General features: G+C 36.8%; 1 protein-coding gene across 1 annotated transcript; it reads right to left on the reverse strand.

The window, feature by feature from the left end:
- Positions 1-13,412: 13,412 nt before the first annotated feature.
- On the reverse strand, positions 13,413-20,015 carry LOC131151273 (protein unc-13 homolog). The gene is made up of 5 exons (XM_058102525.1): positions 19,476-20,015; positions 16,431-17,306; positions 15,847-16,302; positions 15,555-15,741; positions 13,413-14,389 (listed from the first exon to the last, which is right to left on the reverse strand). Exons 1-5 carry the CDS (start codon positions 20,013-20,015, stop codon positions 13,413-13,415), a joined length of 3,036 nt encoding a protein of 1,011 aa, XP_057958508.1.
- Between the last annotated feature and the right edge of the window lie 7,816 nt (positions 20,016-27,831).

The raw sequence follows: 27,831 nt of genomic DNA on the forward strand, positions 1-27,831 counted from the left end.
GCATAGAAGAACCCAAAATTGTGGCGTTGCGATGCTAGGCACAGAAGGAGATGAGGAAATTGACTATTTTGGTGTGTTTGATGACATTATAGAGCTTCACTACGAAGCTAATAGACTTGTCCACATCTTCAAGTGTACCTGGTGGGACATTAGCAATAAAAAGAGTGAGATAAATATGGATGCCTACTTTACTAGTGTCAATTTTAGTAAAACATGGTATCAAAACGACCATTTTGTGCTTGCGACGCATGCAGAACAAGTGTTATACCTTAAGGACACAAAATTAAAGGGTGAATGCCATGTTGCCCAAAAAATTCCTCCTCGAAGTTTGTATGATATTACAGAAGTCGCAGATGGGGAGAATAGTGTCAGCGATGATGCTTTCCAAGAAGATCAGCCATCTGATCCCCTAACAACACAATATGCTATCAATGTTGAAGGAGTTGATCCTATACCATTAAATAGGGTTGGTGCCACGGCAGAACCCGTAGGAACTGCTGACATTAGAATTGAACTCTCTGTACATGTTGACTTCATCGATAGTGATGAAATTGATGGGGAAGATAAAACTATGGTTGAGTACTACAATGAAGAGGAAGACACTCTAGAAAGTGAGGACGATACTAATATTGAGGATGAGTAGGGGGTAAGCGTGTTATGTTGTCACCGTGTATTTGACATGTGAGAACAAGTGAAAATATATTTACTATGCATCCATCTAATATCCATTCTTCTTATATTTACTTCTGAACTCTTTTGCAGACATGGCCCCAGGAGGTCGCCGCCCCTTACTTCAGTCTAGGCTATCGACAACATCATCCTGTGAGGATAATGGGTCATCATCGAGAGTGACTGAGCATGTCGGGGCTGATGCAGCACCATCTGAGCCCTCGGGACCCCAACCCAACATCGATACATCAGTTAGGGATCAAGCCCAGGGTGAGTTGCCGTCCATAATCAGCAGCGTTGGTAAGGTTACGAGTATTTGATTTAGAATAATATATTTACTATCATTTCACGTGTATGATTATATTATTGTTCTTTAACTCTTCTTTCAGCATCGACCTCTATAACGCATACGAGGGTAGGCTGCGGTGCAGCGAAGAACGTTGCGATAAAGAAGCACCAGGAGAGGACTGGGCGGCGGATCCATATCAACATTCCTCCAGGCTTTACGGCCTCGCTTGACGATTGGTGCATAGCCTGGTTATGGGAGCTTGGGATTATATGTCGCCAATATGCTCCAGTCACTTGCTTCACCTGGCCAAAGGTGACGGAGGCTCAGCGCTTGGTTCTATATGAGCGCATCTTGGTAAGTAACCCTAAAACATTTATTTCACTTTTAATATATTACACTAAAGATTCTCTAACATTAAAAAATATATTTCATATGCAGGAAGAGTTTGATATGGACAATTTCATCGCAGACCATGTGAAAAAGACGGTGAACACGCTGTTGTGCTCTCGGTTTAAGACCTATCACAACAAAATGCGCAATCATTTTAGGGAGATAAGAGATCAGGCAGAAACGCACCCATATGATAAGATCTCCCTAGAGGATTGGCGGGTGGTGTGTTGCCATTTTCGCGACCCTAACTATCAGGTGATGTGTTTCTATTAATTACAATAACTATTTTTTTCATATTTATGTGAATAATAAGAAGTGATTACATCTATTTTGTAGGCTATCTATGAGAAAAATGCTGCGAATTGCAGCAAACTAGATACGACGCATTGTGGTGGCTCGAAATTGTTCGTCAATCATCGAAAGGTAATTGCTACGAAACTATCTGACCATCACTTGACAAGTGTTATTTATATTGACACCACTAAATTCATATTAATGAACTTTTATATGATAATGTAGCGTGATCCCGTCACTAGCGACCTCGAGTCGAGGCCGGATCTATATCAGAGAACACATCAGAGGACATCGGGGGAGTGGTGCCAGGGTGCGTAGATGAAACATGTAAGTCAAGCAAATTATTTAGTTCATTATCTTATTCAAAACGTCAGTTGTATTCTTATTTCTTCATTTTCATCATTTTAATGACTGAAAATAGGCAAGGATGCTTGAGCTGCAGGAAGCACCCGTTGCAGAGGGTAGTCAGTCGATGACGGATGATGAGATTTGCACTCAAGTGCTTGGGCAACAATCAGGTGGCTGGTTGAATGGTCTTGGGAGTGGATACGTCGCCCCAACATCATCATCTTCTTTCAGTGCGGCATCTTGTGCTGATATTGACCGAGAGCGTCGAGCCGCCGAGGCTCGAGAGGAGGCGATGGTTATCCGGGTGCAAATGGTGGAAGCGGAGAACCAGCAATTGAAAGAAAAGATCTCGAACTGGGAAGCGGAGATGCAAGCCATGAAGGATTGGAAAGTGCAGATGGAACAAATGATGCGCCAATCCCGTCCAGATGATGCGGGTGACTCCTCTCATTAGAAGGTATGTACAAGCTAGTGACAATTAATTTAAATATAAAATGCATGAGTATTTCAATTGGAATAAATACTTTATCCTTTTTTTTACTTTCAAAATACATCAATAGATATTTAATAATTATGTAAGAAACTGTCCAACAATCTTGATAAAAAGCTAAAACTAACCATCCGTCCAAGAGCTTTGAAATTATATACAACTAAAACTACTCATTTTTTTTTACTTTCATATGTGAGTTGCAAGATGATATCATATACAACTTAGAAAATTCATGCAATGAAAGTTTTGATTGAGAGAAATTTTTCTTTAAAAGATAAAATTGGATTTGTATGCTTATTTTGTTTCAAAATATTGAAGAATGATAAACTTTGTTGTTCTGTTTTTTGTTTATTTTTGGTTCTGATTGTATTTAGGACTTTGTTTTCCTCTGTATGGAAATTTTGATCTGATATTACTGGAGATGTAAATCTGGAAATTTAGAAACGTTTTGAGTTTGAATGGATTTTGAAATTTGACATCTTCTAGAGAATGCACTAGTTTTGATATGTTGCTAATTGATTTAATCATGTCCCCATTTGGATTGATGAACAATGCATTGGCATAAAAAATCTTGTAAGAAGTGTGTTGTTGATTATTTGCCTCAAAACAAGAGAAAAAAATTTTCTAAAAATCAGAATCAGTCAATGTTAAAATTCTATCAATACTTTTTTCATATGAAAAAAGTAGTAATTTGGTGGTGGTTAATATAATCTACGTATTGCGTTGGTGAATTCTTCTATTTAAAAGAATAATTATATAAATAAATGCTTGTGATTAGGAAAATTTATCTTGCACACTCATAGTTGGTACACACCATATTATAAGTTGTTGTAGTCTTATTATAAGCTATTGGGTTAAAAACTCAATGAAAATATTGTGGTTCATAAGGTTGTATTATAAATATTTCATATGGGTTATCTCTTATGAAATGAAGATGATTGTTACAATTTATATAGTATCAATGGTTTGGTTTGGTACATTTTGAGTGTCAAGTTGAGATACTATTCTAAATTAATAATGTTAAATTAACATGAACCGCAAGAAGCAATTCGGGTGAGCTTTTTTCATTTATCATTCTTTTTCATCTTTTGCGTTCTTTTCCAAAGGATGATAGCATTATGTTAGTTTCAAGTTTTTGTTGTTCTATTAAGGCAACAACAAACTTGACTAGAATTTGTCGTACACCCGGGTTCTATTTACTACTTGGATTCTACTTGGGATTGAATGATTGAAACACAATTTACAGTTCCCAATATTTGAAATTCAGAGCTTACTCCCTTAAAATACAAAACTTTATCATATGTAGCCACGAACAGACACATGTTAAAGCCAACTTCAAATGTGGTGAAATTAGTAGGCTTTCAAATTCTAGTTGTTTTGTTGACACATTCCTAGCTAGCAACAATCATTGGCTAAGTATTTGTGTGATACTAAATTTATGAACAAACCTAAATTATGGCTGCCCTTAATCAGGTTGTAGGCTCATGGAAGGTATTCCACCATGGGAGTGATTGGATTGTTTTTAAATTCAGCAAAGAAGATGATTTATTGCAGGTAATTCAGGGAGGACCTTATTTGGCTTATGGCAAGTTTTTGTTGTTGAAAATGATGACAATGGAGATCTCAGCACTCTCCCGATTTGGGTGCAGCTGAGGAATCTCCCTTTGGAAATGTGGACTACAGGCGATGGGCAAAATATGCTCAGTGTTTGGCAAGCCACTGTGTGAAGATAAGATCACCACTAACAAGGAGAGAATTTCCAATTCCAGGGTGTTACTGGAGGTGGACGTGGCCAAGGAGATTAGAAATGAGGTGAAGGTATGGCTTCGTAATGGGAATTCAATATCCCAGGAAGTCTATTTTGAGAACTTGCTGAAGTTTTGTAAAGGGTGTAATATGTTGGGCCACTCTGAGGATATGTGCATGGCTTGGACTATGCTGGTGAAAACCAAAGAAAGAAATGAAGGGTTCAAGACTAAGGTAGGGGGGCTTTTGTGGGTGAGACCAACTCTACTCGTGACTGTCAGATTGGGAAAAAGGAGGTTCAGAGTAAGGGAGATGCTTCTAAAGTTGCCATAGCTAATAGTAGAGGGGGACCTTCCATATCTGGTATAAAGGAACAATCATTGGCTAAGTATTTGTTAAAGGACTTTGGCTGCCTTTTTTCACTTGATTAAACTCGACTGTGCAATATTGCTTAACTTATTGAAGTTGAAGATCATCTATAGCTTGGTAAGGGGCTCATAAAATTGGCAACAAACTTAAATTCATCAAGATCCATGTTCTCAATTACAACTTTATAAAATAATTAAAGTTTAATTTTTACTCTTCATTTGGATTTGTATGGTCTGCTGGCTCATGCACATTGTAGAGTTGAAGCATAGTATTCTTAGGAAGGCTGTATGCTATAAACTTGTCAATGATGATGGTGATCGTGGAATTCGATAGCACTACTTGTTATAGCTAACGCTACTAGTGCATGAGCATTAGCTTTGGTACTCCTAGCTTATGATAAGCATATATTAATAGTACTATTTTGCTGCAGGCAACTACTTCTCATTCCTATAGCTAAAGAGGATTTCTAGGTGTTCATGAGAACATTGATATTAGAATTGGGATGATGCCAAAGTTGATGATGATATTAATTTACTAATTCGGTGTATGGATATTCATGAGAATATTGTTATTAGAATTAAGATGATGATGAACTTGATGATCATCATCATTTTTGTGCTTGGGTGATCATATATATTAATTTTATGATATTAATTAAGCATTGTATATAGTATACACCTTGTAGACACCCTATTTTTGCCCTAACCAGATAGAACAAGGGGTCTTTTACTATTTTTATTATCATTATTACTATCTTATTTTTATTATTATTATTTTATTATCAATATGATTTTTTTTGTTATTTATATTATTTAGCATTATTTACACTATTATTATTATTATTATTATTATTATTATTATTATTATTTACTGCTATTATTATTATTATTATTATTATTATTATTACTATTATTATTATTATTATTTTCATATATTATTACTTTATTATTATTTCTATTATTATTATTATTAACTATTGCTTTTAAATATTAGTATTATTACTTTATTTACTTATTATTATTATTGTGATTATTATTATCATTATTACTGTATATATTGTTACCATGAAGAATAAAAATGAAAAAGGAGAAGAAAAGAAAGATTTGTAGGGTTGTTCAGAGCACAAGACAAGCAAAAAAAATAAAAAAATTTCTTTCCATCTTCTCGGTTGCTTCTTCTTCTTCGTCTTCTTCTTCTTTCCTCGTCCACAGATCACCATCATCATCTCTACTCCAGGCTCCACAGACCACCATCATCCTCAGCCAGCCTCCACAGCTCCTCCGTCCATCCTCTACAACTCCAGCCATTTCATCCTAGGACCAGAACAGATCAGGTCCCGACCACCCTGCTGCTACAACCGCCACAGCCGAGATCCAGCTCCTTCGGCAATCCTCCGGCCGTCTGCTCCTTCGTCCTCCATTGCCAAACCACTTCACAGCCATCTTCTCCGGAAAACGGCAACACATTCGATGCACACTGCATCATTCCCCTCATATCTCCGTCCGTTCTCTAACTCTTTACCTTTCATGCAGGGCAGCAGTCATACGGCTTCATGGCATAGCCACACCGTTGACTCTCGACACCATTGCCGCCACCACCACGCCAGCCTCCAAGCCGCTGCTTGTCTGAACTCTCCTGCAGATTCGACGAAAGCAGCCTTGCCGCAGCACTGTTGCCGTCCACGCCCTCTGCCGTCGTCGTCACTGCCACTGACCATCACCGCCACTCTCGGGTCTCCGCAGCGCACAAAGCCATCTCCCTCACCCACACAGCAGCAGCAACTAGCCGCGGTACTGTCCTCCTCTTGCGAATACTCTTCGCCAACTCCGGTAGCCACCCCCACGTTGAGTTCTCTGCACACACACAGCATCATACACAGCACACTGCACGCACACACAGCACATATCACACATCACACACAGCACACAGCCCACACACAGCACCATACACAGCACACTGCACAGCACACTGCACACACACACACAGAGTAAACACAAATACACACACAACACACACATGCATTTTTTTCTTTTTTTTATTTTACATCTTTGTTTATTTTGGTATATTTTGAGACATTGAAATGATTGTTTATTTTTACAGGCACATATACATATAGATATTCATATTTTTTTGATTTTGTTTAGAAGCTAATATTTAAGGGTAGGAGTCTATGGTATTTAGTTTTGTATATGGTTATTATTATTGCTATTATACATATTTATCAATATCATATTCATGTTGTCTTCCTTATAGAATTTTTTTTTTATTATATATATTTATCTTATATTATTATTTAAATGTTTATATGTGGGTTCTAGTATTTAAAGTTTAAGTTTTTCTTGTATACGTGTGAGTGGTATTTGATATTGTATATTGTTGTTAAAGTCTGTTTTTTTTTTTTCCTTATTGACATGTATTTATTTTTATTGTTGTAATACTTATTGATTATATAGTCATTTTTTTTCTTTCTTTCACCATGTTTGTTATTTACATAGCATTTAGGGTTTTTTATTTTCATCATTTATGATTGTAATTATGTTATGATATTATTTAAGTGTGTTTAAGATTTTTATTAGTTTCCATGTTTAGGGCTTAATTGTTTCTATATGGCTTGTGTACTAATTTGAGAATTGATTTGTCTCCATATTGTACAGCTTGCACATTAATTGTAGGATTGGATTGTTTCCCAATTTCATTAGTGGTTTTGCATATTGGTTTTAGGGTTTAATTGCATTAGTTGCTCCCATACTTATTATTGTATTTGGTATATTAATTTTAGGATTGATTTGTTTCCATATATAATATTGTATATTTACATATTAATTTTAGGGCTTTACGTGTTTCCATGTATATATATTTTAGGGTTTTGATCAGTTTACATTGTTCTAGGTATTTTTAGGGTTTCCTTTATTACATGTAATTATTATGGTATTATAGTTATGTATTGTGATATTTTTTTTTTATCTTAAAATATTTAGTACTAATTATTTTTGGTATCTTAATATATTTAGTATTAATTATTTTTAATATCTTAATACATTTAATATTAATTATTTTTGGTATCTTAATGTGTTTAGTATTAATTATTTTCAGCATCTTAATATATTTAGTATTAATTATTTTTTAGTATCTTAATATATTTGTGTTAATTATTTTTGGTATCTTAATATATTTAGTATTAATTACTTTTAGTATCTCGATATATTTAGTATTAATTATTTTTTTTTGTAGTATGTTTAGTGTCTTAATATATATAGTATCATGGTATTTCATTACTTACTTTGATATTTGTAATATTTTAGCATATATGTATCCCTATTATTATTACATGTATTATGGTAATTTAATTTCTTAGTTTATTATCTTATTAATATATATTAAAACCTCTCATACTAGTATTTTTCTATAAAAAATTTATATACAATTTCAAAATTTAGAAGTGTATTTTCTTAAGTATTTTCTTAATTATTATCCCTATGATTTTAATGCGGGGGTATGAGCTTTCGGGTTTCACATACCTTTAGTTCTGAGGGAATATGTAAATATTTATATATTACGTACATTTTTCTATTATTTATTTATTTATTTATTTATTTATTTGTTTGTTTATTTTGCTTGTGTATAAGTAAATTCACTAGGGATAATTCTAACTTAATTAGGTACCATTCGTAAGAACGGGCGCGTAGGGGGTGCTCGTACCTTCCCCTCGCGTAAGCGAACTCCCGACCCCAGTTCGGGTAACGTAGACTCATTCTATCCCTAACGGGGTAGTAATCATGTGTTCTAACCACACTAAAAGGTTAGTGGCGACTCCGACATTCCCTATTTTTCCTTGAAAATTAAAATTGATTTTTATTTCGCCGCGTAGGGCACATGCGCTCCCGGGACGTTGCGACATACCTTATGGTGGTGCTCCTAATATTGCTGAATCTAAATTCCTCATCCAGCCAAACAATGTGCTCCAGAGCTTCTTCATGTGAAGCGGAGGATTTCAGGTACTCATTGTACTTTGAGAGAGACAAAACTTGCTTGTGATTAGAATAGCTTCTGAGACCCAATCCCTCTATTAACATGTCACTTTCAGACATGGTTTTGTTTGTTTGATGCTTCGTGAAGTAGTTTATCAATGGTTATTGAGAGTATTGGGTCTGAAATAGTGGGATTTGCTGTGTTTTTTGATTTAATGTTCTAATTCCTTCCATATATCAAAATGTCAAGTTGTTCGACATGTGTATTGCTCAAATATTTACTGTCTTTGTTGTGACCATGCACTCATGGTAATTTGTTAGTTGTGGTTCGGTGTTAGTAACAGTCATTGGAGACTCTCTTGGAGCAGTGGCAGTGCTCATAAACTGTTTTTTGTGAGCCATGGTAATTTCAGTGATTCACTTCTCCAATTGTTCCAGTGCTATGAGTTGATTTCTTGGGGTTGTGTTTGAGTTTTTGGGTGCTACGACAGTCTTCTACTGATTTATTTGTGACTTGTTCATGGTTCTAATTGTTCTAGCAATTAATTTCATGATTTATTTGTGGAACCACTTTGCAGCAGCTTTAATCGTGGTCATAGATCTTTTGATACCCAGCCAACATCTGATATTATTCCACACAGTTGGTGTGAATATCTTAACAATATGAGTCAATTTTAGGCTATTTTGGACATTTTAGTTTAGCTGAGTTTCTTTTGATATTTTAATAGTTTGAGGTTGTTAATGGTTATTTTGGTCATTTAGCACTACTAGTATGTGCTAGAGTTATGTAAGGGTATTTACTCGATCATTGGTATATAGTAGACATGTATTATGAATAGAGGGAGAGACCTACCATTGAGATAAGGTCTTCGATTTTACCCAATTATTAACATGGTACTATAGCAAGATCCAACTTAAACCCTAAGTTAATACCAAAACCAAATCCTAAACCCTAAACCTCATTCCTGTTGCTGTATATGAGGATAATCTGCACTACCAAATACCATTAACAAAGTCAAGGAGCTGCTGGAAAAATACCATAGTTTCCAGAAAATCCTGGATGCTATACTGCCTTTCAGAACCTTTAGTATCCCTTCATATTTTTGCAAAAATAACCACATAACCACCCACATAACCTGTTGATGTTGCTGCCCAGTGAAATTTCACAGCTAGACTATGTCCTCTACTCCCATTTTTTTTTTTTTTTTTGAATGCTTTAAATACCTCCGTACATCATAGTATTTAGTTGTTCATTATGTATCTTATTAAAAAATAACTTCAATTTTCCACTTAGAGCACTTTTTTAATGGTTGCTTGGTACCATTAGGGCTGTGTGTTGGTTTTGAGGCTGGTGCAAGCTTCTTGGTGTTGTGGCAGCCTTGCGCTGGTTTATTTGTGACTCGTTTGTGGTGGGTCACCTTATTCGTAGTTGTTCTGTTTGTTTGGTACTGTTAGGGTTTTGTGTTGGTTTCTTGGGGCTGCATATAAGCTTCTTGGTGTTGTGGCAGCCTTATGCTGGTTTATTTGTGACTTGATCGTGATGTGTCACCTTGTTCATGGTTGTTTTGGCTAGTAATTTTGTTCTCATTGGTATAAGTTTTTGAGGTTGGGATGGAGTCCCCAAATCCTAAAAGTATGTTTTCCTCGTCAATCACTTGTATGAGTCAACCACATACTGTAATTGTTTTAGAGTAGGATTATTTGAGGTTTCTATAGTATCAAGCATCCTAACAAGCATCTCATCTTTATGAACACTGCATACAAATTAGAAAATGGAATTCAAGGAAACACGGATCAGGGTAGGGAATTCAATGCATTATGATTTTATTAGCCAAAGATGAGGAATGCAAGTGATGTGAATAGTCATAATCATTACTTTCATAATATTTTTCAAATTTTTTTGAGATTATAATATTTGTAATATTGTTCATAGTTTGATATTGATGAGATAACAATATCAAATTTTCATGAGCGGGAAACTTCTCGGGATACTTTCCACACCCAAATCTGAGAATCTGACCAAATTAGAGGTTAAAATCAAGTTCAAGATAGAATCCGCCGCAAACAAACCCAAGATTAGCCTCAAATCACACCAAGAAAACACCAATCCGCAAGATTCAATGAAGAACACCACACTCCACTCACGGCTTGCCCTTCCTAGGGAGAAGGGAGAGAGTCTCTCTCTAACAAGCGAAGTGTCTGCAGTTATTCGTTGTGGACTATGTGGTCAAAGCGAACCTTGGAGAGGCTATTTATATCTGTGATTCCTTCTAGAATACTGAATTTTGTAGTCGTGACTACTTTTTGAACTTAACCTTTCAAGTTCTATAGTGTTGCTTTGTGCTAGTGTATGCTGCCTAATTTGCATTGCAGCTGTGTTTTTCATTCTTTGTATTGATGTGTACTGTCTATATTGAGGGGTGGATTTTTTCGTCCTATACAAAGAAAGCTTTGCTGATATTGTTTACATTCAAATCGCTGCAATCAAACTGATTGTTTACAATCTGATGTTTCCTCTTACAATGATGTGATTTATTTTTTATGCCTGTATATGTGCTAGGTAGTGATTTATTTTCAAAAACCGTATACTAATTTTTTTAACTTTTTTTAATTTGTATGGTTTGCAACTGTGACAACGTCAGGACGATGTCACGCATTTCAGATGCAGCTCTTCACTTTTTTTTTTATCTGAACAAATGAAATATATTTAAATTTGAATTTGTATAATATATTTGTATTTGAATTTGTATAATATGAATTTGTATAATATATTTGTATTTGAATTTGTATAATATATTTGTATTTAAATTTAAATTAGAATTTTTAATAATTTATGAATTTTATTGCTAATTACATATTTTTACAGGAATTAATAATTTGGAAAAAAAATTAAATTCACTATTAATTGTGCAATTTAAGTATTAGTGACAATTTCAAAATCGTCACTAATACAAGTCGTTAGTGATGGTTTAAAATCATCACTAAATCCATCTTTGATCTATAGAGCAATAGTGACTGTTTTAGAACCGTCACTAAAGCCTAGTATTAGTGACGGTTTTAGAACCATCACTAATAATAGATCAATAGTGACGATTTTAGAACCGTCACTAATAATGGAGCAATAGTGACGAATATAAAACCATCACTAATAATGGAAAATTAGCGACGGTTTTAAAACTGTTACTAATAATTTAGAAATAGTGACGATTTTGACACCGTCACTAATACTATAGTTTTAGTGACAATTTTTGGTCGATCTGGTGTAGAATCTATAGTGACGGGCTTAGATCTTTAGTGACAGTTTTAATTCGTCACTGGTACTCTATTTTTAGTGATGATTTAAAAAATTCGTCACTAATAAGTATTAGTAACGGCAGATATAGCGACAAATTGAAAACCGTCACTAATACTCATAAAACCGTCACTAATGCTAATAGTGACGGTTTTGTGAGTATTTTTTACTGTTTAAAATCGTCACTAATAACCTTATTTTTTGTAGTGAGGGCTACTTTGTGGATAGAACTGCAGCGAGATTTTGTTTGCTGTCTCAAGGGGGTTATGTGGAGAATCAATATAAAATGTCTACCACTCGGTACCCAAGGACAGACGGTGATGTCCGTGATATGTCAGAAGTCCCCTATGCTGGTGCCATGGGGTGTTTCGATAGGCAATAGAGTGGTCTGTCAATTGTGAGATTTGTTGAAAACTATGTAGGGGAGTTTGATGATAAAAGGCTTACAGTAGGTTTTGTGTTTACTATTGTGGGAAGACATTATTGAAAGCTTAAGGCGCAGTCTCAAGTTGTTAAATCTACATATGAATCGGAGTTCATGGCAGAAATCGAAGTTGCCACAGGCAAGTTCAAGTCTTGCTTGGACTTGGTTTTTGTCTCTAATAGCTAAAATGGAGATGGTCCCAACCTAATGTCCCAAGGTCAAGGTGGCGCAACGGGTTCACGTTTTCAATTTCTCCTAAGGGGCGTATGTTCACCAAGGTGAAGATTGTTGTGATATGTGGCTCACATATTGAGTGGAAAGCATGCACAAAGGAGAAAACAATGTAGAAAATCAAGATGCTAAGGTGGAGCAAGGGAAATCGTCGATAGTTTGGCAAGAATCGTTGATGGTTTGGCCAGTCAGTCGACGAAAACTTCAACGGTTTGGCCCAGAATTTTAGAGTTTTGCTCTCTGTCTGAAAATTTCAACAGTATGACTCAGAATACCTAGCGCAGATATTAAAATTTGAATAAAGGGACATTAATTTGGTTGGGATGTGTAGGAAAAACTTCCGAAAACTCTATTTATATATCATTTGTGATGTATTTTGTAGAGGGTTGATGCATTGTTCATGTCCTTTGGATAAGAAGATAATGAATTATTGTTGTTTGCTCCCGTGCATGTAGGCATTATCGAATCACATAATTCCTTGTATTATTATTGTTATTACTTTCATATAATTGTTGTGGTTGTATTGTTTTTGTATTTTTATTATTAAGTGTTGCGTGTGTTTGATCCGATATTCCACTTTGCAATTCGTTTTTCACAACATATATATTAATAGTCCAATATTCTCACACTACATCATTCATCATTTCCCCCCAACCGGCCCCCAGCCACTGCTAACTTTGCCCAGCCCTAGCTATAAGAACGAAGGCAAAGCTAGTACAGTAATGACCCCCCATATGCATATGTGACATACATTAAGCATGCATGCAGTTCATCAAATGCAATTCTCAAGCCTTCCCATCTCCTTCCATACACACATATATAATAAGTTAGATCATGACCAAACCCCAAGCAAGCACCAGACATCTTCAACTGTACAAGAGAAAAATCAATCTCCCCTGCCATCATCTTCTCTTTGCCAACTGAAATGTCCTCTTCAAGAACTGGTTCGCCAGGCGATCATTCCTGTAACACAATACCCTCAATATCGTGTTCGGATCTGCTCTGTTCCACCTCCCCGTCGTCGGAGGCATAGGCAGTTTCTGCCCTGCTCCCACCACGCCCATTCCACTGGCTTCGCATGCCACAATGCTGAAATCTTCCATTAGCTGCTCGGTGCACTGCCCCATCAGCGCCACCACCCCTTCCACTGTCTCCGCCTCCCGCTCCACCACGTCCTCCGCTGTCAACCCCTCCCCGCACGAGCAGAATACCCGCTTCAAGCTGTCCAGATCCTCCTCGATCATCTCGTGATCGGACCGGTAGAAAACACGGGTGCTCCCTCCGGCTAGCAACACCATGAGGTAGGCCTCAAAGGAGGCCTTCATCACTTCTTTTATTGCCAAGGCTTGAGCTCTGTCGGTGAGAATTGCACATAGGAGAGTGAGGTTCTGCTTAAGGATTCTCAGCGCGGGCCTTATCCGGGCATTGGCTACGTCGTCCACGTAAAGGCTGTCGTAGAAGACGGATTTGGAGTCGAGGAAGATCAAACGGAAGGCTGCGACTTCGGACACGTGTTGGGAGGCTGCTTGGATGGAGGAGCGGGCGAGATCGAAGTAGGACGAGGAGCTGCCGAGGTGGCGGCGGCCGTTGGGGAAGCGGCTGCGAGTCGAGGGGACGACACGGGGGGAGAGGGAGAGGATTTTGTCGAGACTGTGGAGGTGGGAGAGGAGGTAATGGAGGGTGTTGAGGCGGATGTAAAGGCGCTGAGTCCCTCGGCTAGTGGATGGGCGAGGGTGGTGACCTTCGTTCAGTCCACTCGAGTGAAGATCTTCTACTCCAACACTACAAGGGCTGGCCTTCTTCCACAGTTTGACAAACTTGGAGTCCCTGTTGCATCTTGTCAAAGAGGGGAGCGTGGGAATGTAGTTCTGTTTTGATCCTGGGAAAAAAAAAAAAGAAGAAGAAATTTAATGAGCAAAATTTAGAAAAAGAAACATGCTTATGTGCTTGAAGTTGTGTTGGATTCACAAATAATTAAAGATACTTTCCTTTTTCTTTTCATCCAGTGTTCTTTAACTTTTCTTGTTATCCATCGCACTAAGTCTTAACTTTTCGAGAAATTATAAAATAAGTTGTCTTAGCTTTTCGAGAAATTATAAAATAAGTTGTCCCCTCCTTGTGGTTGTACACTTCATGTTCAAGTTCTCACGTGCGTGTTAGTGATTTGACCTTTGTTGTTCGTAATAAAATGCCACGTGAAGGATTGATTTATTTTATAATTGTACTACATACTTGAGAAAAATTAAAGTCCTTTTAATTGTGGAAAATAGTTTTCATATTTCATTTTAGTTCTCCAAAAAATTACAACCAAATTAGGTATTTTTATTTACTTTTACAACATTTGTATGAAATAAATTAATAACAATCTGACACTGCTATTTACTTATAAAAAATAATTTATTCTTATTTCTAATTTTTTTAAATAATTAAAAAAATACCACTTTATATTTTAATTTTCCAAATTTATCTAGAAAAGTTAGAAAATAATTTTTTTTCATTATTTTTTTATATTTATACCTCTTAGTTTGAGTATGGGACCATGTAATTTGGATCTTAAACTTTAATTTATGAGGGTTATGTATAAATTTTTCTTACAATCCATACAAGTCTAAATTCAAGTTCCAAAATCCAAAATTCCAAATATTAAATTATATAAATTTAGAAAAATAGAAAATAAGGTGTTTTTTGTGTTGATTATTTTGAAATCTAAAAATGAAAAATAAAAAATCATTTTATTAATTTAAACAAACTCTTTATTTTTCACCTTTTTAATTTAGAAAAATAGAAAATAAGTTGTCTTTTGTGATGATAATTTTGAAGTCTAACAATGAAACATGAACAATTATTTTACTAATTTAGACAAACTCTTGATTTTTACCTTTTTGATGCGAAACTTAAAAATAAACTAAAACGTTTATAATTTTTTAGAAAATAAAAAATTATCTCCCATAAAGAAACGGGCTTTAAATAATTTTCAAAGGCGGTTATGCTCGTAATGCCAATTAAGTAATTCAATAGCAATAAATATGGGGAAGGTGTCTTACCACATGATGCAACAAAGGTTGTGTAGTCTCGGAAAAGAACCTCTAAGCCATCAGCAAGATCCTGAACTACGTCATCCGAAATGCCAACTGGGATGTCGAAGAAGTCTTCCACAGCTTCCTTTGCCAGTTTCATCAGCTCCACCGCCGACTGTGCATATGGCTCTGTTTTGGACTTTGGATTCCAAGTCTGAATAACATATAAGTGCATACTTATCTTTAGTGCTGCGATCAATTTATCAGTGAACGATCACTTGCTAGTTAATTGATGCAAACAAATTCACAAACTCATTACCTCTGTTTCTTTGGCTCTTTGAATGCACTCTTTCCCTTTCTTCAGCCTTTCTTCAATCCATGTCCTCAAGAGATTCATTATGATTGAATCAACTTCATAAGGAACCATCTCCCTCACAATTGCCTTGCCTCCGTCTTCGCAGTCGACGGAGTCTTCGACCACCATTTGAACCAAAACCTTCTCCAGCTGCCCGGCGCGCTGCAACACCGTGATGATCTCGTTCGAGAGCATCGAAACCCCGACCAAGTATTGCTTCAGCATTGTCCCGTAGCAATTGTGCAGCGTCACGGCTGCAGCCCCAGCTGCAATGGGGTGCCATCTCTTCAGCATGGGGCTAAAACATTCCTTCTCCTTGGCAGCCAACTCCTCAGTTTCTCTAGCCAATTGAAGCAGCGTTTCGCTCACCTCTACTTCAACTTTGAAAGTCAGGCCACCGGCATTCCCATTTTCTAACAGCTTTTGCGCACAAAAAAAAAAGACAAAGGGATAATTAATTAATTGGGAGACGTGTATTTCGTATTAGTTTTAAGTGAATGACAGACTTTATAAAATGATGTAAGAGCACTAATTAATTGAATAAAAACCTTTGTGAATGCGTTCTTCATAGAGGATCTAATGTAGTAATCCACCCAATTTCCGTTCGAGTCCTCTTTCGCTTTCTCCGTTGCCGCTGCGCCGTTGCTGCTGATTTCTTCATCCAATATCTTTCCAGCTGACAATGCCAAAGGAAGAAGGTTCTCCATCAAACCTATGGTTCCCTTCTGGAACCCGTCGTGGTAATCAAGCAATCTCTTCTCTGACCATCTCTGAATCGAGGTCAATACCGACAATAGCAACCTCGCGAATATGGGTTCTTTATCCTTCTTCTTAGCATCGTTGGCTACTTCGGCCAACATCGCGAGCGAAGCGCAAAGAAGATCGGGTTCGGTTTGTGCAGTTGCAATGTATTGTTGGAAGAAAACCCATGTCAAACACACATTATGTATCGGTCGATTGATCGACAAGGTCGACCACGTCTTCTTCATTAACTCCAGAAGTTCATCCACCTCGTCGAGGACTAGGGTTTCGTCCTTGATGTCAAAGATGGAATGGAGGAGGGCGATGTAGAGGTGGACATTCAGGGGGAACCCGTCAGCCCAATGGCACACATCAGTTGGCGCACCGTTGGAGCTCCGCCACGACAAGGAAACAACGCAGTTGCAAAGGGATCTCATGGTCTCGGAGTTCTTCCCTGTGTCGATGGGTTTAGTCTCGCTAGCTCGAATAATTTCTCGGAAGCGCACTGCGAATGTGTTTGATTGGTCGAGTGGGATGGAAGGGTTGAGGAGGAGCCCGGCCTCGAGGACCTTGAGCTGCCGCTTCTGCCAGTGATGATACTCCCGGGAGTCGTTGAATTCGGAGGGTTTTAGGTGGCGAAGGAGCTCAAGAGGCAGGATTATTGTCTCGGCACGCCTGCCCATCTGTCCACATTATAACACAATTTGGCGATGGTGAATTATGCTAAAAATGATCAAATTTGGTATAGTTGGAAATGGATCATGTTATTGATCCTTGTTTTCCTTTCTTCAAATTTGAGTCCTTGATATGAATTGCTTTCTTTGTGTCATATAACAACAAGAAGACCTAATTAACATGTGCATTTCAATTGCTCTCGAGTAAGGCTGACTCTTCATAATATGGGGCCCTAGGCGAGATTTAATTAGTGACCCTTAATATTTTGTTTAATATTTTTTTTTCTTTCTTCTTTTCTCATATTTGGATTCATATTTTCTCGTTGACATAATTAAATTTCAAAATTAACACTAACTATACATTGACAAATTATGTAAACAAATAAAAATAAATTTAATAAATCTATAGAAATATTAGATCGAAACAATATAACCTGATTATTATTATTATTACAAATCAAACGGCGAGTAAGGCTTTAGAGATATCAGATTTTTGCCAGATACAACGCTCTAACCTTAAAACTTCCAAAATCTAAGAAAAAATAGAAAAAAAAAAAATCAAAGTGAAAATAATAGAAAAATAATGCACAAACATTGAAATCAAAATTAGGGTTGATGAAAATTATAGAAAATCGGAGGTCCGAAAATAATGAACACAAGAGCAGGAGTAAAAATCATAAAGAGACCGAGAGATGAGAGTGACAGAGTGTGAGAGATGGAGAGATTTTTTTAGAGAGGCTAAGAGAGAGAGAGATGAGAGTAATAGATACTTAAAAATATAATAATGTTGTTAATTGGAAAGTCAATGAGACTTGCAAAAAAAATTAAATTAAATTGTATTTGTTTTACATTTTAAATATAATTTCATTTATTTGTTAGTTGGGAAGTCCGTGTATGGGAAGAGAGCATAAAAAATAATGTTAACATTATTTAATTTAAAAAAATTTGGGACTCAAAAATATATTATTATATTAAAAAAAAATTTTAGGGCCCCATAATTTTTGGGGCCCTAGGCGAGCACCTCAGCCGCCTAAAAGAAGAGCCGGCCTTGCTCTTAGAGCCATTGGAGTAGAGGAGAGGAGAATATTATATGCTTTATTTTATTTGCAGGGGAGAACAAGTGAAAAGGAAAAATAAAAAATTTTCTAACATAATTAATAACTAAGAAAAAGAAAATGCTAATGGAGTGTAAAATCAAAATTTTATTTACTAATTTGTTACATTAAAAAGTTTGGATTGCTTCATATTTTTCTTCTTTTTTTTGGTCCTAGAGCCTAGAAAATGTTATGAAAAGAAAAGAAAAATACAAAAGAATCTACATTTCCATGTTTAATTGTTATAGAAAGCGAGGAAGAAAATAAAAAATATAACATCAAAATTTTAATTTTACACATCATTAGCATTTTAATTTCTTAAATTTTTACCATATTAAAATAAATTTTTATTTTTTGTGATATTTAATACAAAAAAAATACAATGAAAAATGTCAAATTCTCTTCATATTTTCCTTTTTTTAAAAAAAAAAAATAGAAATCCTTAATCTAAACTAACCCCTAATATTTTTCGAACTCCAAACAAAACCTTGATAAAGATTTATCTTTAAAAAAAAAAAACTTATTTCTATTTCATCATACTTGATTGGCAAAATGGAATGAACATAATAAAATTTAAAAAAAAAAATCAACATGCAAAAGGCAAGAAAAAAATTTGATTTCATCTCGATCCCATTTACCAAGCATACACTAAATAAATAAATAAATAAAATTCTATACTCTAGAAGAAGAAAATTTTCACTCAATTGGTCATTGTTCTTTCCTTTATTTTCTTCCTTCCAAATAGAATACAAAATCCTCCTAAGCTACCATTTTCATGAAATGGATAATTACCCATTATTTAGGTACTTGAGATTTGAAACTTAAATTTGAATTTATAAATTTATATAAATTTAAACAAAATTAAATATCAAATTATATTAAATCTTGTCTAAGTTCATACTACTTTATAGAAAATTATATTAAATTTTCTCTAAGTTTAACATTTTAAAATTTAGGATTTAAAATGCATAATGCGAGGTCAAGAAAATAATTAACCACATTTCTTCCAAACTATTTGCAATCCTAATTAAACTCCCAGGTTGGAAAAAATAAATAAATAAAAATAGTGAAATCGTATACGTACTTGGCCAACAAGTGTCCTCATGAGCGTTTTCCTAAGCCTATTATCGCTCTGCTCCGTCACCCTCATTTGCTGCCTCATGATCTCCGCCGACGTCATCGGCCTCCTCGTCCTGGCCGGCGGCACCGTGAACGAAATCCCGGGGCTCTGAGACCCATGCGCGCTCGGGGACGACGGCGTCGACCCACTGACGGCCGCCACTGTCCTCCTCGACGACAACCGCCGCAGCGTCTTTAACCCTAGCGCTCTCTTCACCCTGCTCGTCGTCACCATTCCAACCCCATTTGCTCTCGCCGCCGCACCTCCGCTGCTGCCATCGCCGTTGTCGCCGTGGGCAGCAGAGTAGTACGTCAAGGCGTTCCGCCCGCCGAAGCCCGGCGAAGAGCGGCAGGCGGTGAAGAAGACCTCGTAGGCGGTTTCGCGGACGTCGTCGCGGTCGATGCCGTCGAGCTTTCCGAAGGGCCAGATGAGATCAGAGTCAAGCTCGTGGTCGGAGCGGGGGGTGGAGGAGGTGGAGGACTCGCGGCGAGTGTAGTGGCCCATGGCGGCTGGGGCGAGGGAAGGGGAGGGGAGGGGGTCAGGTTCCGGCGACTGGGCTGATCGTCAGAAGTCCGACGGGAGAAAAGGGGGAGGGCAAGTTTGCATTGCCTTAAAGAGGAAGGGGGGAGAGAGAGAGAGAGAGAGAGAGAGAGAGAGAGAGAGAAGGAGAGAGGTGGAGGGTGGTTTTGTTAGTTATGACAGCGTTTTTGAGCAAAGCAAAATGAGCGAGAGAGAGAGAGAGAGAGAGAGAGAGAGAGAGGGTGGACATGGATGTCGCAGGTTTGGCCAGCGTGAAGGAGCGAGGAAAACGAGAAACAAAGGGTGGTGGGAGACATTGTTAGCAATGTTCTTCCGAAATTTTCTGCAAATATTAATTAATTTACTGAAAATTAATTTAAAATATTCTTTGGGTGTTTTAAATTCTTTTGGTTTTTGGCTGGGGATAAATTAAGATTGGGATTGGGATCGGGATTCATGAAATCTCTCAATCCGGCTTGAACCAAACTTGGTTTAAAATATATAGTGTTTTGGATTGAAAAGTTATTCTTTAAAATATTTGGTTGTATATTTTTATAATATTTGGTCCAGGTATATCAGATTAAAATTTTGGGGAGAGGAGCCCTTGAGTCTGCCTCTTTTTATTTTTTTTATTCTTTGTTTTCAATTTTTCAGTTATATTTTTGTCTTCTATTCTTCAGTTATATTATTGCTGTTGCATTTTAGTTACATTGATGAAGTAATGTTCTTTTGTTTTCAAAGTGCTGTAAATAAAAAAGGTGAAAATATGTTGAGATAACAACCGAGTTGTTATGTAATTGTTTTTACATGTAGAATTTTAAAATAACAAATAATAAAATATGCTAAATGTCATGTTATTATTCAATACAACTATCAAATAAATATTTGAATAAAAGACACTCACCTTCCTTGAAGTTTGGCAAAAAGGCAAAGATCTTTCTTAAAATTTCAAAAATATCACAAATCTCCCTTGAGGTTTCAAGGTTTGACAAAAATACATAGATTTCCTCAAATATATATATCTTTTTGCAAAATGTAAGAGGGTGTATTTTTTTTTTTTTTTCAAAAATCTCATAAGAGATCTATGAAATTCTTGAAACTTTAGAGATCGAGGTCTTTGAAATTTTTGAAACATGGAGGGAAGTTATTGTCTTTTTGCCAAACATCGGGAAATGTCAATGTCTTTTGCCCTAAATATTTTTTATTGTATAAATATCGGTGAAATGGGTTGCACATAAACTATAATTATAATATTTTTTAAAGCATATAATTGGTATTTTTCAAATTCCACATGAATGTACCATTCTCTTTAAGTATTTCTTAATAAGAAGACCTTTAAAAAAATAATGAAAGAGAACATATACCATCATGTTTATGGACCTATCTAATAGGACAGGATTCCAACCTATTTTGTGAGCCAAGGTTAAGGGAAGAAAAAAGTGTAAATCTCACTAGCCTATCCTAATAACTTGTTCAAAAATTCACTTGTGAGTTTGTCTCGCATTAAAAAATTTTAATTGGTGATAGGTGCTTATATATATGATTAGGTCAAATCTTATGGTTTAAACTTTTGGGTCAAGTTGGTATTTACCCATGTATATCAAGTTCGCTTGTGATAACTCTTCTAGTCCTAACAAATGATATCTATCACTGAACGAAGTTGAATGATCTTTGAGATATTCTTCGATCATGACCACTTGAAAGAGAGAGAGAGTATGAATGGCTTGGAGGACTCAGGGTGTACTCCAGAGGATTGCTCTGATGCCTAACTAAGGGATTTAGTTAAGAGGCTAATTGCAACAGTAAAGAATAGGTTTGAATGAGATGTCCTTACCTCTTCCACGTGTCCCCTTTTATAGTGGTGGAGTTTGACCCTATGGTGATATGACACTTATAAGTGCTTTATAGCGCTAGCGTGAATCACTCTAGCCTTTATAGACATTGACTTGGGTGGTTTTGTAACTGCGCCCATCAATGTGGGTGATTTGGTCTTCTCATGCGTTTATGGAAGGCGTTTTAATAATGGAATTGTCAACCAGTCTTCCTCTTTAATGGTGATACTATTGGGGTATATCAGTTCCCCCCCCCCCCCCTTTCCCCTCCTTTGGGTTTTGAATTTTTGAAGCTAGTTTCTAAAGTTTGAAAACTTTTAGTGTTGGAAAATATCCACCTTTCGTTTCATATGAACTATTCTTTGACTTCGTCTATGGCATGGCTGAGCCGCATTGGTTCTTGAATTATACAAGTCCAAGCCATTTTTGTTCGTCTGAGACTCTTGTATTTTGTCTAAGCCGTTCCTGACTCGTCCTCAACTTTATCGGCTCATTCGAGCCATTTCTAACCCCTTTGCAAATCTATTGGCTCATCTGAGCCGCTTAGTTACTTGTTGAGGCATTTTTTATTCGTTCTAGCCTTTATGGGCTTGTCCGAGCAGTTTTGACTCGTTCGCGGCTTTACTGGCTTGTCTAAGCCGCTTAATAACTTGTCAAGCCCCTTTCTATTCGAGGCTTTGGTATATTCTCGAGCAGCTTCTTTGTCAAAAATCCGAGTAGATTTATGCTGAGTAGCTCATTAAGGTTTTGTTTTTTGCCCGAGCAGCTCTTTGAAGTATTCTTTGGGCCGAGCAACTTCATATCGAACAGCTCATTGAGGAATTCTTCAGGTCGAGCAACTCTTTTACCCAAGCAGTTTTTTATTCGAGCATCTCTTTGAGATACTATTTTTTGCCAAGCAACTTCAGGCAGAGCAGCTCTTTGAGCAATTTTAAAATGAGCAACTCTTTGAGCAACCTTTCAAGCCGAGCAGCTCTTTGCAATACTCTTTATGCCTAGCATCTGCAGGCTGAGTAGCTCTTTGAAGTATTCTTTAGGCCGAGTAGCTCTTTGAAGTATTCTTTAGGCCGAGCAGCTTCAGGTCGAGTAGCTCATTGATCCGAGCAGCTCTTAATCTAAGCAACTCTTTAAGATACTCTTTATGCCGAGCAGCTATAGGCCGAGTAGCTTCAGGCTAAGCAGCTTTTTGAAGTATTCTTTGGGCTGAGTAGCTTCAGGCCGAGCAACTTATTAATCTGAGCAGCTCTTTGAGATGATCTTTATGCCGAGCAGCTCCAGGTCGAGTAGCTCTTTGAAGTATTCTTATCCAGGCCGAGCAGTTTTTTGAAATATTCTTTGGGCTGAGCAGCCTTTAGGTGGAACGACTCTTAATCCGAGTAGCTCTTTAAGATACTCTTTATGCTGAGTAGTTTTAGGTCGGACAACTCTTTGAAGTATTCTTTGAGCCAAGCTGCTTCAGACCGAGTAGCTCATTGATCTGAGTAGCTCTTAATCCGAGTAACTCTTTGAGATACTCTTTATACTAAGTAGCTTCAATCCGAGCAACTCTTTGAAGTATTCTTTGGGTCGAGAAGCTTCAAGCCAAGCGGCTCATTGATCCAAATAACTCTTTAAGAAACTCTTTATGTCGAGCAGCTTTAGGCCGAGGAGTTTTTTGAACAACCCTTCAAGCCGAGTAGCTCTTTAAGCTTGGCTTACCAATTTAGGTTATCTTCAGACCTCATGAATTTTGCTCATCAGTTGAATCTGTTTGGGTTGTCTTAAGGCCTTATGAGCTTTACTCATCAATTGGGCTAGTTTTTTTTTACCTTATGAGTTGTGCTCATCTGTTTGGGCTGTCTTGAGGCCTCATGAGCTTTGCTCATAATTTTGGCCGATTTTCTTTCGCCTCATGAGCTTTGCTCATCAGTTGAGTCGTATTTTTTTGGATTCGAGATCTTTCTTGGGGCTTATAGTTGCTTTTTAGGATTAATCACCCATTCGGGATGCGTGCCCGTTCGGGATACGTACTTATTTGGAATGCATGCCCATTCAAAATACATGCCTATTTGGGATGCATGTCTGTTAAGGGTATGCACCTATTCAAAAAATGTACCTTTCTTGGTATGTGTGCCTGTTCAAGATACTCCATGTGTTGATCGTCAGGACTGGGATCATCAGAAGTCCGACGGTAGAAAAGAGGGAGGGCAAGTTTGCATTGCCTTAAAGAGGAAGGGGGGGGGAGAGAGAGAGAGAGAGAGAGAGAGGACATGGATGTCGCAGGTTTGGCCAGCGTGAAGGAGCGAGGAAAACGAGAAACAAAGGGTGGTGAGAGACATTGTTAGCAATGTTCTTCCAAAATTTTCTGCAAATATTAATTAATTTGCTAGAAATTAATTTAAAATATTCTTTGGGTGTTTTAAATTCTTTTGGTTTCTGGCTGGGTATAAATTAAGATTCGGATTGGCATCGAGATTCATGAAATCTCTCAATCCGGCTTGAACCAAACTTGGTTTAAAATATATAGTGTTTTGGATTAAAAAGTTATTCATTAAAATATTTGGTTGTATATTTTTATAATATTTGGTCTAGGTATATCAGATTAAAATTTTGGGGAGAGGAGCCCTTGAGTCTGCCTCTTTTTATTTTTTTATTCTTTGGTTTCAACTTTTCAGTTATATTTTTGTCTTCTACTTTTCAGTTATATTATTGCTGTTACATGTTAGTTATATTGATGAAGTAATGTTCTATTGTTTTCAAAGAGTTACAGGTACAATTTTAAAATAACAAATAATAAAATAGGCTAAATACCATGTTATTATTCAATACAACTATCAAATAAATATTTAGATCAAAGACACTCACCTTCCTTAAAGTTTGACAAAAAGGCAGAAATCTTTCTTGAAATTTCAAAAATATCACAAATCTCCCTTAAGGTTTCAAGGTTTGACAATATATATATATATATATATCTTTTTGCAAAATGTAAGGGGGAGTTTTTTTTTTTTTTTTCACAAATCTCATAAGACATCTATGAAATTCTTGAAACTTGAGAGATCGAGGTCTTTGAAATTTTTGAAACATGGAGGGAGATTATTGTCTTTTTGCCAAACATCGGGAAATGTCAATGTCTTTTACCCTAAATATTTTTTATCGTATAAATCTCGGTGAAATGGGTTGCACATAAACTATAATTATAATATTTTTTAAAGCATATAATTGGTATTTTTCAAATTCCACATGATTGTACCATTCTCTTTAAGTATTTCTTAATAAGAAGACCTTTAAAAAAATAATGAAAGAGAACATATACCATCACGTTTATGGACCTATCTAATAGGACAGGATTCAAACCTATTTTGTGAGCCATGGTTAAGGGAAGAAAAAAGTGTAAATCTCACTAGCCTATCTTAATAACTTGTTCAAAAATTCACTTGTGAGTTTGTCTTGCATTAAAAAATTTTAATTGGTGATAGGTGCTTATATATATGATTAGGTCAAATCTTATGGTTTAAACTTTTGGGTCAAGTTGGTATTTACCCATGTATATCAAGTTCGCTTGTGATAACTCTTCTAGTCCTAACAAATGATATCTATCACTGAACGAAGTTGAATGATCTTTGAGATATTCTTCGATCATGACCACTTGAAAGAGAGAGAGAGTATGAATGGCTTGGAGGACTCAGGGTGTACTCCAGAGGATTGCTCTGATGCCTAACTAAGGGATTTAGTTAAGAGGCTAATTGCAACAGTAAAGAATAGGTTTGAATGAGATGTCCTTACCTCTTCCACGTGTCCCCTTTTATAGTGGTGGAGTTTGACCCTATGGTGATATGACACTTATAAGTGCTTTATAGCGCTGGCGTGAATCACTCTAGCCTTTATAGACATTGACTTGGGTGGTTTTGTAACTGCGCCCATCAATGTGGGTGATTTGGTCTTCTCATGCGTTTATGGAAGGCGTTTTAATAATGGAATTGTCAACCAGTCTTCCTCTTTAATGGTTATACTATTGGGGTATTTCATGTCCCCCCCCCCCCCCCTTTCCCCTCCTTTGGGTTTTGAATTTTTGAAACTAGTTTCTAAAGTTTGAAAACTTTTAGTGTTGGAAAATATCCACCTTTCGTTTCATATGAACTATTCTTTGACTTCGTCTATGGCATGGCTGAGCCGCATTGGTTCTTGAATTATACAAGTCCAAGCCATTTTTGTTCGTTCGAAACTCCTATGTTTCGTCTGAGCCGTTCCTGACCCATCCTCAACTTTATCGGTTCATCCGAGCCATTTCTAACCCCTTTGCAAATCTATTGGCTCATCCAAGCCTCTTAGTTACTTGCTGAGGCATTTTTTATTCATTCTAGCCTTTATAGGCTCGCCCAAGCAGTTCCTGACTCGTCCACGGCTTTACCGGCTTGTTTGAGCCGCTTAATAACTGTCAAGCCCCTTTTTTTTCAAGGCTTTAGTGTATTCTCAAGCAGCTTCTTTGTCAAAAATCCGAGTAGATTTATGCCAAGTAGCTCATTGAGGTTTTTTTTTTTGGACCGAGTAGCTTCAAGCCGAACAGCTCATTGAGGTATTCTTCAGGTCAAGCAACTCTTTTACCCAAGCAATTTTTTATTCGAGTAGCTCTTTGAGATACTATTTTATGCCAAGCAGCTTCAAGCATAGCAACTCTTTGAGCAATTTTAAGATGAGCAACTCTTTAAGCAACCTTTCAAGCTGAGCAGCTCTAAATCCGAGCAGCTCTTTGCAATACTCTTTATGCTAAGCAGCTGTAGGCCGAGTAGCTCTTTGAAGTATTCTTTGGGCCGAGCAGCTTCAGGTCAAGTAGCTCATTGATTTGAGCAGCTCTTAATCTAAGCAACTCTTTAAGATACTCTTTATGCCGAGCAGCTTTAGGCCGAGTAGCTTCAGGCTGAGCAGCTTTTTGAAGTATTCTTTGGGCTGAGTAGTTAGCTTCAAGCTGAGCAGCTTATTGATCCGAGCAGCTCTTTAAGATGATCTTTATGTAGAGCAGCTCCAAGTCGAGCAACTCTTTGAAGTATTTTTGTAACATCCTCAAAATTTTCACCATTTTTTTTTATAATAATAAATTACTCCAATACTTGCATGTAATGGGCACCCCTATGCAACGGAAAAACATAAATCACATAATCACATATACATGTATATACAATACCAGAATTCAGTATTTTCAACCATAACTACATAATACATCTCTCTCTTTCCAGTGTTAACTACCCAAAAATACAAAACCCTAAACAAAAGTTACCCTATAACTAGGGTGACGAAATGATCTCTATCCACGAGCCTGATCTGCTCGCCTAACTGGCTGACCTGAAAAATGTTAAAGTAATGGGGTGAGTCGACGCTTACTAAGTGGAAATATGCTATTACTAGTGTGTGGCGACCGAGTCATACAATTATAATAATAATATTTAAAACTATGTGTTCTGACAAATCTATAAAACACATGTATAAAAGCTTAAAATATTCGTATCATCTGAGCTTTCTATCATTTATACTGCTATAACATACTACATACAATAAAACTATAAAACTATATATATATATATATATATATATATATATATATATATATATATATATAACTGTGTTCTTTTCCTGGGACTCTGTATGTCATGATTTGACCCCTCATGACAAGATTGTGCGACTCGTTGGCAGGACTTAACCTAGTCGGCCCTCCAGGTAAGTCATCACACTCTACACTACCTCAACCCGACCAAACTGCATCCACTCTTAAGCGCTAGAGTACTGGCTGCTACCTCGTCTAACCGGCCCCCTCAACCCAGTGTACTGGGGAGCTGCATCCTCTCCGAGCACGGTTAGACGGTACCCACACACTATCTAAGATATGTGGTTGCACTCTATATGTATATAGCAATGGTACCATGCTCTGTAAACTGTATCTGTCTGTAATAACTCCACAAGGGTCTGATACTATATAAGTACATCTATATATATATATA

This window comes from Malania oleifera, chromosome 3 (genome assembly GCF_029873635.1).
Source record: "Malania oleifera isolate guangnan ecotype guangnan chromosome 3, ASM2987363v1, whole genome shotgun sequence".
Taxonomy (NCBI): Eukaryota; Viridiplantae; Streptophyta; class Magnoliopsida; order Santalales; family Ximeniaceae; genus Malania; species Malania oleifera.